This window comes from Fusarium proliferatum (genome assembly GCF_900067095.1).
Source record: "Fusarium proliferatum ET1 genome assembly, contig: FPRO_scaffold002, whole genome shotgun sequence".
In the NCBI taxonomy this organism is placed as follows: Eukaryota; Fungi; Ascomycota; class Sordariomycetes; order Hypocreales; family Nectriaceae; genus Fusarium; species Fusarium proliferatum.
In genome coordinates, this window is record NW_022194791.1 from 3,306,069 (window position 1) to 3,320,603 (window position 14,535).

Sequence of the window (14,535 nt, forward strand, 5' to 3'; positions counted from 1 at the left end):
CATCAAACATATCAGCTTCTCGGCCCTGCGGCTGTGAATCTTAACTTAACCGGTTACTTGGATTCAGGGCGGGCGCATTGGCCTCAGCGGCAAGACATGGGTTGCTGCATCTCGCATGTAAACGCAAGGTAGCTGTTATCGGCCAAATCAACATGCGCATCCAATGAGTAAGATTGAAGCTACGATATGAGTTGGGGAAATAGCCGCAAGCATTGATTAAATCGGAGATCTTGTTATGCCACCGAGTCTAGGGCGTAGGGGTAGGGTTTGTGGGCCCGCCCGGCCAGGTAAGGGTCTGCGACAAGCTGGGCAATTCCGCCTCATTATCACGACATTTGGCTCACGAATCCGTTGGCCCTTTTGGAAACACTTTAGTGCCTCAGGAGCTACAATGACCTCTGCTACGAGTATCTCCATGGGTGTTTGGCTGCAGAAGCTGTTGGCATGCAACAGTACTCAGCGAGCCAAAGAAGACCTTCAGCCTCAAGACTACAGTATGCACATGCATCAGGCCATGGCGAATCTGGAAGGCATCTGAACTCCGGGCCGAAGTCGAGGATACGCTTCCATGCAGGCGGTGTTCGCCGTTCCGAATCACCGAGGGCCAGGATAAGATCTTAGATCAATCCCCCGGAATTGCCGCAATTAGGCTAGTTCACCTGGGATTATCACCCAGCATCAGGCATTCGAGCCCGGGGCGCCATCGCACAAGGGGAAGCTGGAGAAAGATGGGGCACAGAGCCTCCCAGTGCCTACCTAGGAACTAGGGTGCTGCTTTGGGGGTCGGATTGCCTTATCTGCTCACAGGAACGGGATTGAGTGGTCGCTCGGGAGGTCAAACGACGAGGTGGCGTACCAGGGTCACTGACAGACCAACATGCCGTCGCAGTTGGCGGAAGCCGGGAAGCAAGAAGCAAAACATGTGCAAAAGCGGCACGACGTTTTCAAAAGGGCATGCTCAGAGTTTCTAAGCGGGCATTGAAACCCCTGGGGGTTCAGGATGCGTTCGGTTTGCCAGAAGCGACAATCTGGCTGGGGTTAGGGGATCATATCAGTCAAGTTTTGCTTATCACGGCCTGTGATTGGAACTCTGAGAGTTTAGACACCCCTGAGTATCAGCGGTGTTGGCGACTAGGCCAAAACTCTGATCAGACGTGGAATCTGGGGAACATGTTGCCATCGATCCGCCGAGCCGCAGCTGCAGCCAGAGAAAGTGTCTAGATCTGGACAACCGCTATCTGGAGCCTGGAGCTATAGAGTAGACTAACTTGGAAAACAGGGAATTATTGCCATTTTACGTCAAGTTTGAAGTTTGGAATGGATCTCGACTTATCTCGTGATGAGGTTTGATTGCGGAGATTTGTATGGGGGCGGCTCTATCTAGACCTTGGACCGGCAAATCAGGAGCGTCAGCAATGAGGAGATTATCCGGGGATGGGGACAATGGCGTATGGGGGAGGCGAATTTTGAATTAACAAGATGAGCAACCGGGGTAAACTAATCTGTTTGTCACGGGCAATTACCAGTGTTAACTTATGAATGTCTTAGAGCCGCGACTCGTGAGGTGTCCGCTTATGGGTTTATCTTTGCCTATCAAATGGTCTAGCCTCGAGGGTACTGAAACACCGTACAATGCCGCCGAAGACCATCAACAACTGACGATAAGAACCTGGACAAGTGCCAAGGAGCAATCACCCACCCCCAGACGACGGCTTGAGACGGAGGAGACTGATTCTGGGGAGCGCGCTTGTCGCGGCGAATGGCCCGATTATACTGGGGCTCAATATGAAGATAACACCACTTGAAAGCGCAGCCGGTGGCGAAGGAACTGTTCTCGCGTGTGCTCAGAAGATCCCAGAGGTCAGGTCTACAGTAACTAATATGCGAAATGGTTCTTGGGGGTCTGGTAAATTGGTGCTGATAAGCTCGGAAGATGCATAACTGACTGCCGTTGCATTTACCGGCTACCGACTGATACGTTGCGTAATTCAACAGTCGGCAACGTTTCGTCATCATGAAACAAACATTGCTGCAACTGATGTGAGAGTCATTCATTGATTCAACGGATGAGGTTCCCCGTCAAGGCCTTCAAGATGAGCTTTCATCATTCTGGTCCAGTATTCTTTCGGTTGCGTGCTTATCATGATCAGCTGGGAGAGTGATTAGCCGGGAGAAGGCCAACCCCACAAAGACTAGGCTTTCAAACACCAAGACTATGCGGACAAATAGCCGAGCGATATCGCAAACCAAGCCGCAGGTGTTTTGGCGCATTTTACTGCTCGGATCCTACAATTTGGGTCCAGAACAATCTCTGATAGGTGCTGGCGGCCATGGCGGCTTTGACATTGATAGCACGAGGATCATTACCTCAAATCTGGGGAGAAAAGTGTGAGTGGACTTCTGGGGTAGCAGATTTGATGCTAGTCAAGACTTACACGAAAGCGTGACCCTCGTGGAGCGCAAAAGATAGTGCCGAGATGAAAATTCAATCTCAACTGAATGAGAAACCAATGGATGGCAATGAGGGTCAACAATCAGTGGAGTGGCGCCTGTGAAGCATCGTGAGCTCCATATCAGGTCAAGACCCATGAGAGATAGGTGGGTGTACTGTCGACTGCGTCCCTGGGAGGTTCCACTATAGCTCAGGGCTAGCTATCGTAGCATGATATCCTAGCCTGACAGAACGGAGCAAAGGAGAAACTGGGGAGGACGCCGCAGCGTTATCTGCGTTCTAGGTGTTGCAATTGGTAAGTTGTGCTGTGGTATGGCATGATGAAGACATGGTCCTGGAAGTACAGGTCCGACGTTACAAACGGACGATTACGTACAATTGGTGGCTATCACGACATTGGTTACTGATTAGAGAGCGAAAGAGCATGACAAAAATGTGCACCGCAGAAATGACAGAAGGACACTGATGAAGATCGACATGCAATGTTGTCTCTTCTCGAGCCTCACTAACGATAATCCCAAACAGTGGATTTGTCTACGGATGCTGATATAAGTAACCCGAGGTTGACGAGTCAATACGTCTTGTGGTGGAATACACTAAAAAGAAAAATCAGATAAAACAACAAAAAATAATGGAAAGCACAGTCGGAGCCGCTCGATGGAATGAAGACCAATCAGTTGAGCACGACATAGGGAGAAAGGCCTGATGCCCCACGCTCCGGGCCGGCAAAAGAGTGAGAATTCGCGAGAGCGGACGGAGAAAGTCACGGTGAAGTGGAGCGTTTGAAAACTCTCACCGTCGAGCTTCTTCGGGCATTGGCGGCCAGCAGAGCCAGAAAGGATTGGGACTATTCAAGCGGGCCAATGAGATTGGAGAAGTAGGGTCCCCACATCCACAGCAGAAAAAAGGTCAAGGTGAAAAAAGCTGTTGGCGGTCGGGACGTCAAAGCCGAGGTGATCAAAGACAGAACAGACAGAGAAGAGAATCGGGGCATGCTCGGCCAAGGGGAGTGCGAAAGTATCTTGGCCAAAAAGGAGTGACGTTAGAGTTCCCCAGTTTACCCGTCTGTCTCCCCCAGGCCCGTGTCGCGCCGACAAGGTATGACTCGCTCTATTTTGCCTTTCTTCCCTTCTGGGGTCGGATAACGATAGCGGGAGATCATTCTTATCGTCGCACTGCGGATACAGAGCCAGGTATAATAAAAACATGGAGAGGTGAACAGATAGGCCACTTGTGGGAATAGAGTCGCTCGACCTAGGTCGCATTGGGCAGAGACAGTTGGTCTTCCTCATGCAGAAATACTTGTATGCTGTGCCGTGCTTAGCTGAGCTGTCTTTTTTTTTTTCTTTCCCTCTCTCACTGTGACTCTTCATCTTGCTCGCCCCGTTAATGCCTCCCAAGGATAAGGCCCGAAGAACGGGGCTCATGTTCCAGAGCCCCAGTTACACCTTCTATTGGAGCCTCCTGCTTCTCCCGCTGGGGTAAGAGAAGACAAAGGTGGAGGGGCAGGCACAAAAACGCAAACCCGCAATACACCTACGCCCCACGCCCCGTACTGCCTCTGATCCCAGACATTGAATACACCCCCTTGGAAGTAGTGGATAGACACCCCCAAGCCCAAGCCAAGCACGCCAAAAGCGAGCCCGAAAAAAAAAGAAAGAAAAAAAAAAATAGACCGATGGAGTCCACAATGGGGCCGCCCACGGGGCCCTCCAACTAGAATCAGTGGACTTCTCCCCTGTAGTGGTAGACCGGACCCTCTAGTGTCTTTCCTCTATAGGCGCTCCCCCTTCTGTTTTACCGCTGCCTGGCCTGGCGGGCTCAGTTTCCCTCAGCAGGTATCCTCAGCAGGTACCTACAAGCCATCGTGGTGCCCTCGGACGTGGGGTGAACAGGGTGTGTGTGATGTGGAAGGGGGTGTCCTCGCTGGCCCTTCCCGTCCCTCGTTCCCTCTCTTTCCCCTCCACCCTCGCTCCATTCGCGCCTCCCTCTCTGTTCGTCGACGTCGCAGTGCAGTGCGTGCTTCTAGTGCCGAGCCCGGCATCTTTTATAACCTTCCAATCCCCCCATCCCCTCCATCCTCCAGATTTCCGTCCTTTCCAAATATCTACATTCGATCTTCCAGCTTCCCCGGAACTTGATTCCTCCACCAAACTCGTATCAACTTCCGAGATACTTAATCGAAGGATACTTTCATTCAGCACCAGTCCGAACTACAACCACAATCACAGCAACCATCACAACCTGAACGATTTACTCGTTCACACATAACGATACACCATTACCTCGACGACACTGGAGTTACTCCACCACCTCTGCCAACCTCAATAACAGTTTCTTCGTTGAGAGTTGGGTCTTCCAGACGTCTATCACATGCAACGAGCACAGTCGGCCGTGGATTTTTCCAATCTACTTAACCCCACAGTTCCGGCTGATAAGGAATCTGAAAAACCCCATCAGGGCGACGTCGAGATGGCTACAGCAGCAGTTACCGTTATCAAGCCCAATGGCCCCCTTCCGGGTGTCCAGAACTCGGAGAACTCAAATGAGTTGCCCCGACCTTACAAGTGTCCTCTCTGCGATAAGGCCTTCCACCGCCTCGAGCATCAGACTCGACACATCCGCACTCACACTGGAGAGAAGCCCCACGCCTGCCAATTCCCTGGCTGCAGCAAGAAGTTCTCTCGATCTGATGAGCTCACACGCCACTCTCGCATTCACAACAACCCTAACTCGAGGCGAGGTAACAAGGCGGCCCAAGCACACCAGCAGCAGCAGCACCAAATGCACCAGCAGCAGGGCCTTCCGCCGCATATGATGCCCGATGGGATGATGGCGCCGCCTCCCGCGCCCAAGACCATCCGGTCCGCGCCTGGCTCTGCACTGGCTTCACCTAATGTGTCTCCTCCTCACTCCTACTCTACCTTTGCCCTGCCTGTTTCTGCGGTTCACTACAACCGCGGCGGTGACATTTCCATGCTGGCCAAGGCTGCTACTCAGGTTGAGCGTGAGACTCTGACTGCTCCTCCTCACCACAGCAACAACCACCGTCATCACCCTTACTTTGGTCACGGAATGCATAGCTCCCGAGGCCACCTGCCTACGCTTTCTTCCTACCACATGGGCCGCTCTCACTCAAATGAGGACCCCAGCGATGACCACTACTCGGGCGCTATGCGACATGCTAAGCGATCAAGGCCCAACTCCCCCAACTCTACAGCTCCCTCTTCGCCAACATTTTCTCACGACTCTCTGTCACCTACTCCCGACCACACCCCTATCGCTACTCCTGCTCATTCTCCTCGTCTGCGACCTTTCTCTACTGGTTATGAGCTGCCAAGTCTCCGAAATTTGTCTCTCCAGCACAATACGACGCCTGCTCTGGCCCCTATGGAGCCTCATCTCGAGCAGAATCAGTTCCAGCAGGGATCTGCCCCCACTACTCAGCCTCGCCCTACTGGGATGTCTTTGACGGACATCATCAGCCGGCCCGATGGATCTCAGCGAAAGCTCCCTGTTCCTCAGGTTCCCAAGGTGGCTGTCCAGGATCTACTTTCTGACAATGGCTTCAGCCACAGCGGCAGGAGCTCAGGAACCAGCAGTTTGGCCGGCGGCGATCTCATGGATCGAATGTAGGACACGACATGGCATCGCAACTCGCACGACTTGATGACGACTATGGGTTATAGAGGAATAGACAGGAATGGCGTTTATGGTTTACAACATGGCATTCGAATTACATCATCTCAAGGATTGAGCACTCGGCGAGGATTTGGGCGGCACTTTTGAAATGGAAGAAAGCATTTTTTGTTCAAGGGCGGGTGGACTACGGTAACAACACCGAGTCCGGCCCATGTTTAGGAGGCGGCGGAAACTAGAATTCGAATTGCGGAGCATTTGGATTTTTTACCCTCGGGCTTGCCTCGGGGGACGTCGGAGGCTATCACTGCTCCGTCAGAAAAGCAGGCCTATTTGATATCCACGGATTGTGTTCTCTTTACTTTTTGTTATGAAAGAAACTTCACTCCTGTTACAATTTCAATCAAAAATATCATGTCAAATGTTTAATGTTCATGTCACCTTATTTTTTTTTCCTTCCCTTTCGATGTGCGGGATCACTCAACTCTGAAGAGGGGAGGGCCTTGATGGGACTTGAGAATGGGTCGACTAGGGTCTGTCACACTCGGGTAAGCCTCAGCTCAGCTTGTCAAGCCTGCGCTGGAGGCTAACGTTACTGGATTGCCAGTGGCTCTTTGGAAGGCTACGAAACTAATACTTGTATGATTCACGGCGATAGATAGATACCTAGACCAAAAATGCAGCGATGTTGTTCAACAAAAACCCACGGTTGCAATGCTCACAGAGCTTATCATCCACTCCAGTTGAAGACGAAGTAACCTGGCTGATCTGGAATGCCAGCGATGAACTCATTGTGTCGTAAACCTGCTGGTCGGATGGCTGATGTCAGGATCATCGCGTGTAACTGATGGCCATTGCAAATGGAGGGGTGGCTATCTATTAGGGAATTGGAAGGTTCAATGCTGAATACCTTACGTCGAGACATCCTTGGATGACGCTATCTCCGGTGCAGAAGGTTTAACCACGTTGGAGGAGGGGGATCGAGAGACAGAAACAAGTCTCCCAGAGCGGAACCGCAGAATCGGAAGGGCCAATAACACCTACTTCTCTCTCTATTGCTCTCTCTGTCTGAAGGGGGGGTTATTTACTAAGCAGGGCAAGCTTTGGTTTAGAATTTGACTTGTCTTGGGCCAAGCCAAGCCCAGCTCGGCCTTGGTACCCCTTTTTTAGATAAACCAGATCAGACAGATCTAGTGATGCCGTCATATGACGTGGAGTTTGACGACAGCTGCTGAAGGGGTAAGCATGTCTAGAAGAGTTGATATCTGTCTGTCTGGGGATTCGGAAGAGGAATGCTCAGATCCATCGTAGCAGATCTTCTAATACTGTCCTGCTATATTCTCTGTCTCTTTCGGACCCATCCTTAAGATCTATGCATATTCGATCAAAATGGCTGACGGGCAGAACTGCCACAATCTGATCTGCCGCAATCCCCCACCATGGATATGCACCATCACACCACACCCCATCCAAAACTGGGTATCCAACCCCAACCTAGCCCCTGTGTGTCAGCGCCCCGATGGTGAAATTCTCAGATGGTGGTGGTCATTACATGGGAAACAAGCAAAACTCCCAGGTGATATAATGCTGTACCGGTATTGGTAGAAGCACCCACTCTTACTGTTGTCTCTTTTCGCTTTTGTTTATCTACCCATGCACATCCACCAGAGAATAAACCTTTTCGGCTTATGATATGAGCCTCCCTCCCGGCTATTCATATTTTCAGGGCGCAACAAGTGCCCCTCAGCGGCCGCGCCAGATGAGGAGACCTTTCAGTTTCGGGGTACAAGACCGCTGGGCTGAGAGTCTATCGGAAGGATTGAAGCCACAAATGCCCTCGAACAGTCTGTGTTGATAAGGCGATGTATAAGATCCTCGACGAGTGAATGGGGGCTTCTTGACCTCCCCCGTGGGGTGTGCGCGTGTTTGTGGTGACACAAAAAAGCAAAAAAGTGAGAGGACAGAGCATTTCAACCTCGTCCACCAGTGCGCAAGCAAGAAATTGCAATTTTGTCAATCTTCCGGGCGGCACGCCTCAATTTTACATCAATTCATCCAGCGCATCACGTCAGCCCATGAGGGTTCAAGCCTCCCAGGCAACCTCTTAGGGTTTCCCCTGATAGATACGGGTACACTGGTGACTGGCTCACACTGATATGTCATACGTGGTCTTGAGACTGTTCCTGAGAGGTAGGACAACGGGCTGAGGATACGCGTCCTCCAGATACTAACACTCTGTCTTTGCTCAGCCCAGCCAAACTTAGGGGTGCAGCTATTTTGATTTGTTCCAGCAAAGGGACAAAGTATCATTGGATGTCTGATGTTTTTTTTTTGCGCGCATACTGTCGGTGTACAAAATATGGCGAAACTGTTTCTAATCAGGCCTGATAATGTTCTGAGGAAAGCATCCCCTTGTTCACGGTAACCCCGTGTAATTGTTGGGAAGATTAAAATTCAGCACGTGAAGTTCAAAAACAGCCATTTGCTGGCTGACCCAGGTGTCTCGGGCCGGGATGGTCGGTGAAGGGGTATTGCACCGGGCAATACGCACTATGTGCCACACCTACGAAGGCCTTGAATGGCAGATACACACCAGTGAAGTGTCTGGCAAGTGGGGGATTGTCTCAATGAGGCCGTCTTTCGTGGCCTGAGTGGTTCAGCAACCCCTGGCCACGATAAGCACCAAGCTGAGGGAAACAGTCGGTTTGATTAGAGCAGTCGACTCACGGCAACACAAGTCCGGCACAGATATGTAAGGCAACTTCACCGCTACAAATCAAGAACGAATGAGAGCAGTGCCAGAAATCGGATGCAAGCGTGAAATGGTGTGTAGCAGAAAGTGTGTGAACCAAGAAGAAACACCAATTTTGACAAGTTTTCCGAATCTGGGCTGGAGTCCAAGGACGGATTGCCAGTTGAAATCCGGGGATGGGTGGTGTGTGCGCTTCTCCCCCCAAACTTTTGAGATGCAGGTGGATGCCAACTTTAGCTCTGGGCTTGTTTTCAATGTACTGTTTTTGCTTCTTGGAGGGTGGCATTCGCGGGGTCCAGGCAGCCTGACCACGTCCAGTGAAAACTGGGGTTGGAATGGACGCTTTTAGCTGGCCGATAGGCGATGCCAACCTCACATCGACGACGTCAAGTAACTGGCGATCATTTTTCCCTTCTGCTTAAACATGACTCCTGTTATCGCTCCAGGCGGCTGGAGGACGCAAGGGCGGCAAGGCACACACACCTGCGCTGGCGCTGGCGATTGCGGGCCGTTATCAAGCGACGATGATGTCTTATCTTGAGAAACGACAACTTTCTGGGGCTCCGGGGAAACGGACCCAAATCAGGGCAAGACCAGAAGATCGGTCTCAGTCAGAATCTTGACTCAGGGGTCTCTGATTCCCATGTTGAATCTGCTGGTCATCAAGTCCAGGTAGCAGAAGCCTGGTTGAACAGGACAGGTAGCAGAAGTTCTGTTAGACTTGTCCCACGCTTCAGCATGAAAGTAGTGGTGCCAGTGCTCAGCCAGCTCACCGTTCACAGCTAGGGGCTTAATATCAGCTGGGCCATGCATGTGGCCAGTTGTAACTTGGAAGCGATGGCGTCGTGATTTGAACAACGTGATCTCAATTCTGAATCGCAGGATCGTTCAGTCATGTCCGGGTCATTGGAGCGGTAGAGCTAGTCCCGGGCCGGAGTTTGCGTGGGATGGTCGTGTAACGCATAATTGCTTCTTTCAAAGCTAACATGGACTATGGCGGGTATGGCGCTGAAGCTCCTGAATTTGATCTAAGCCTCCTGAATTAAAACAGGAATTTTGACCATTTCTTCTGAAGGGTTTCTTTGCGTTGTGCTTGTAAAATGGCTGGCTGATCCGAGACCTATTGCCTAATTTGTAGGTGGAGTTGATTCTGAAGATTCTGAATGGCATCAGGATCGTCCTTTGTGATCTGCGTGTGAAAGGGAGCATACCCTTAAGCCATCAATCACAATGGGATTGTTTACCTGGCCCACTCGGACGCTGTGGAATGTCCATGTACTCCATGTGTCAAGTTAATTTGTTATGTAACCTCCTTGCGTTTGGATCGAGATGATGTTTAAGGAGAGTGTATTCACTGACGCGCAAGCCGAGGATGCAGGCCGTTCAACAGAGGAGACCTAGATACCCAGTCATACCTTCCAACCACGGAACACCTATGTGGAGGGAAGGTGCTTCCAGACATCTAGACTACCAGGCAAGTGACAAGTTCATCAGAGCCCAAAGGAGCGACTGTTTGTACCTAAGGACGGTCACCTTCCCAGCATCATAGTTTATTATCCGGTACGCCCACTTGGACGATGCTAGTTCAGTGAAATGGCAACAACTGACGTCGACATAGGCTTCCTAGGTAGTGTCCGCATCCTGTTGTCGATCTTGTAGTTCAATATCTTCATTGTTCGAGCATTTCTTGATTGACTTTGAGCCTGACTCGCATTCTTTCAATATCTGCTGGTGATGATGCAGTTAATATGGAGAAGAGAACCCCTGGGCCTGGCCATATACGTCAGTGGATCTGTCTATTTATGTCGACCACAGACAACGTTCCATCACCCTCTGATACAGAGTACAGACAAGAACTTCCTGCAACAAACCCCAGCCCATGATGCTTCCAGAAAAGCAAACCGACAAGGAATCTCCGGGGAACTTAGAGAGCATGGTTCCTGAAATTTAGCCTGGCAAACAATGTCGACAGCCAGTTGAAAGTAAAAAATGCCTACGACAAAAAGTACCCCAGCGATATACGGTGTATCCAGCGTAAGGTTCTGCTAACACTTCCAGCGACGGGCGCTCTACACCGGATACATACGGCATGTTTTTAAAGGCTGAGGCAAGACGAGGCAAGGGAAATGAGGCCTTTTGAGGCTACCCTGACGAGGTTGAGAGCTGTCACAGCTCCTGGCTCAGTTGGCACCTTTCCCCTAAGAGTAAAGGTCACTAGCGGACCCTGAGATGATGGAAGAGCCCTCATAAGAAGATCAACTGAAAGTCTGGATTTCTTTTTTTTTTTTTTTGTTTCTTTGCGAGCATTGGCTGTTGCCTTGAGTTGTCTTATTCCTGATGTAGCACAGCCAAGCATCAAGCAAGCTCTTATAGTGGATGCTCTCCCCCACGCCCACGCCCCGCGATATGTCAGAGAAGCATGGGTCATCATGGGGAAGAGCTCCTTACAACGTTATAATCCTTGCTAGGGCCGCGCCGCCTGAGGGGTGCGAACAATCACATGGGGGTTGAGCCCATGATGAGCGCTAACTACCAGGTTTATTCGCATCACACGGGCTTGTAGGGCAACCTTACCGATTTTATGAATGCTTTGTGGAATTGCACTTCAGTGATCGTGCCAAGCATTGTTTAAAGGCAGACACGACAGTTGTCCAGGTACTCAATACTAATAATGACTGGAGGCCAAGTCCAGAGTGTACGGTCGGCTCATCATCCCAAACAAAGATGGTCACCCACCCACTTGGCTCGCCTAGCCCTCTGTCCGTGATTCAAGAATATTTTCGTCCCGACCCGACGAACCAACAATTGCAACATAGCCCCTACCTGGTTGATGCTGGTCTTACAAGTGTGGGATCGCAACCATGGAGATGGGACAGGCTACGACGGAACACCTCACGCTTAACAGCTTGACCTCGATCGTTAGCCAAAGGTGAGGTTTCCCAACTGCCTATCGCTGCTCGGGCGACTGGATTTTAGATACCCAGCTTGTGTCTCCATCCGTTCATAGGCCTTGCCATATTCAAGTGATGATGTAGTAGTCCTATATATGACTAGAGACGCGCCTATCAAGACCTGAGCTGACTATCAACCAACCCAACAGTGAAACCGTTTACCATTGAGGCGCTATAGACCCAATTGCTGATTGCCCAAGCATCTGAGCCTACGCGAGAATCGATGCGTGTTGGGATTGATAGAACGTGATAAGAGGCATGGCTTTGATTCGCACCCCTACATATTCGATGGACCGAAGGAGCTGGCTTGATGGAAGCTATCAGCAACTCCTCGAATACTATCGTGAGCTGAACAACCCGCCGTAACCAAGCTTATCAGCAGCGTTGTAGCATGGTTGGTTTAGACAAGGTCAACATGCTTTCAGATCCCTGGTTGTGGGGATCATGGAAGCAAGGCTCAGGGCATTTGACACGTACAAGTATGTATAGCAAGGAAATTGCGCGTGCCGTTGAGCAGTCAAACGACTCGTGGGATAGTTTCCACGGCCGCCCAGGACGATTTCGTTACTGTTACTGACTTAAGACTGACAAGTCGGGCCTTTCGTTGCAGGGCATGACAGCCAGCCAGGCTCAAAGTGACGATGCTGGATATGCAGATAAGGACATGTGAGAGAACAATGCTGGATGATTGCTTCGAACTTGTGAAGCTGGATGGTACGAGAGGATAGTGGCCGTCATCAACTATCGTCTTCTGGCATGTGATGATGCTCCAAGATGCTAACAGGACTTCCGATTGTCGACAAATTTCCAGAGATGAAGGCCCTGAATGGATGAATAGTGACTAACTGGTCTCAATAAACTACCGGCACTTTTCTGCCTATCCGAAGGCTTGCTTGGGGCTTGCACACCACCAAACATGAATACTACCACGCCACACACGCATAGACCGGAATGTTCGGCCGTCGCAGCTGCAGTCGGCAGGAGCATGTTAAACCCGGACGAATTTTGAGAGCCTCATTCTTAGACCAACCTCTAAGTTGATACTGTATAACATGATACGACGGTGAGAATGCAACCACCCGCATACTTCGCATAGGTGGGTAGCCAACTGATTTTCTTCAGTGAGCATGTGAATCCGATCTCACAGTACCTTGCAATCTCTGGTTTCGGTTAAGTTCCTGGGCTACGAAAAACAACTAAAAAGTAAGCCGGATGTGATGAGGAGCAGGCTGACTCTCAGCCTAGGGTCCAAACTCCAAGAGCTCTGGAGACTAAAGGGATTCACCAGTGAAGAAAAAGCACGTTTACGACAGGGATTCCCATAAAGAGCTCAATTTCCAGGGTTCGAAAGGGAAGAAGAAAAAAAACCTTGTTCGGGGCAATACGGATACGCTGAGCAAAGCCCTCGGAAGAAATCGTGTTGAGACCAAGCCTTTACAGCGATCTAGTGAGCTCCACATGATAACGAAACAACTTCTTTTCATGGCGCCTAGAAACCCGTCAGTCAAAGTTCCAGGGGGGCGTGGAGAGAGATTGAGCGCCAAAGCCGCTGGACCGAGGATAGCAACTACCGGCATAGCTTTGCGGTTTGCGGTTTGCGGTTGATCTTGTTTTACTTTTGACGGACTTGCACAGGCGCTCCTGAAGCAACCCTGGGTGTAGGCCGAGGTAATATGACGGCATTCCGAAGGTGAGGCGAGAAAGGTACCAGGCTCGCAGATCCCGATCTCGGTGACTGATATAATTTTGCTTCCCCAGATTTCGACACACGCCCTGTCAATGTTCCCCGGAAAGTGCTGATCTATGGGTGACGGTGTGGATGTAAAGTAAAGCAAAGCAAAGGGACCCTTGATAGATAGCCATGACGATGGCTTCACCAGAGAGCCACTCGCACTGGAAAAAAGAACTTTTCTACAAGAGGAAGTTCCGAACATTGAGGTCGTTTCCGACCGGCTAAGAAGTCTGCTCTAGTCAAGAACCCAGTTCTTATGACTGTACCTTGGAATTCATGTGTCATTCTTACATACTTGGTAATCAAGGAAATCTGGAGACCAGGAATAAACTTTTCACACTTGAATTATCTACGTTAAGAAGTTCTAATGCGACTCCTTTGAATCTTTGGATGGCTTCTCACATGCATTGATGGCCAGTCACATGTTCTGTGATGCTATAGATGATGAGAGATTGGCTCGGTATTGTGAGACTGCCCTAGCGTAGTAGATCGGTGCAGTCGTTTATGACAGTAATCGAGACTATCTGAGCAAGCTTTTTGGTGTGCTTGTAGCCGCTACCGCAACTCATATGGATGAGAACTGGCGGAAACCCTATCACAATCATTTCTAAAAAACCCAGGGGAACAATAGATACAAAACGTTGAGAATAATTAAGAATGACCTGCGTGGTTACTTGGTCACCATTCGCTCTTTACTAACGCAAGAGGTCTTCTGATTTATCTCAATATCAACAGGCCGTGTTCTATGAAGCCTTGACGATGTTGAGAAGAGTTAGATCTCAGTCATCACTTTGCAACTCGCCCCAGCACAAACATCCAATGACCGGATGACCGGAAGTCAAAGGACGTCAAGAGTATACATAGGACATATGGAGCATATGTGAGTTGTGAAAAACTTTACGTATTACCATGCTGGTTCTGAAGTACGAGTCTAGTGAGACAGAGCCTCATGAACTCGCCAGGAACCGTCTAGTTTTAAAGGCTAAAGTTGCAAATTATGTTGAACTGT

At 50.2% G+C, this 14,535-nt stretch overlaps 1 protein-coding gene across 1 annotated transcript; it reads left to right on the forward strand.

Annotated features, from left to right (window-relative positions):
• Positions 1 to 4,825: 4,825 nt before the first annotated feature.
• Positions 4,826 to 6,088, forward strand: FPRO_02714 (DNA-binding protein creA; the record flags this gene model as incomplete). The annotated part of the gene is made up of 1 exon (XM_031227155.1): positions 4,826 to 6,088. One exon carries the CDS (start codon positions 4,826 to 4,828, stop codon positions 6,086 to 6,088), a length of 1,263 nt encoding a protein of 420 aa, XP_031077619.1.
• Between the last annotated feature and the right edge of the window lie 8,447 nt (positions 6,089 to 14,535).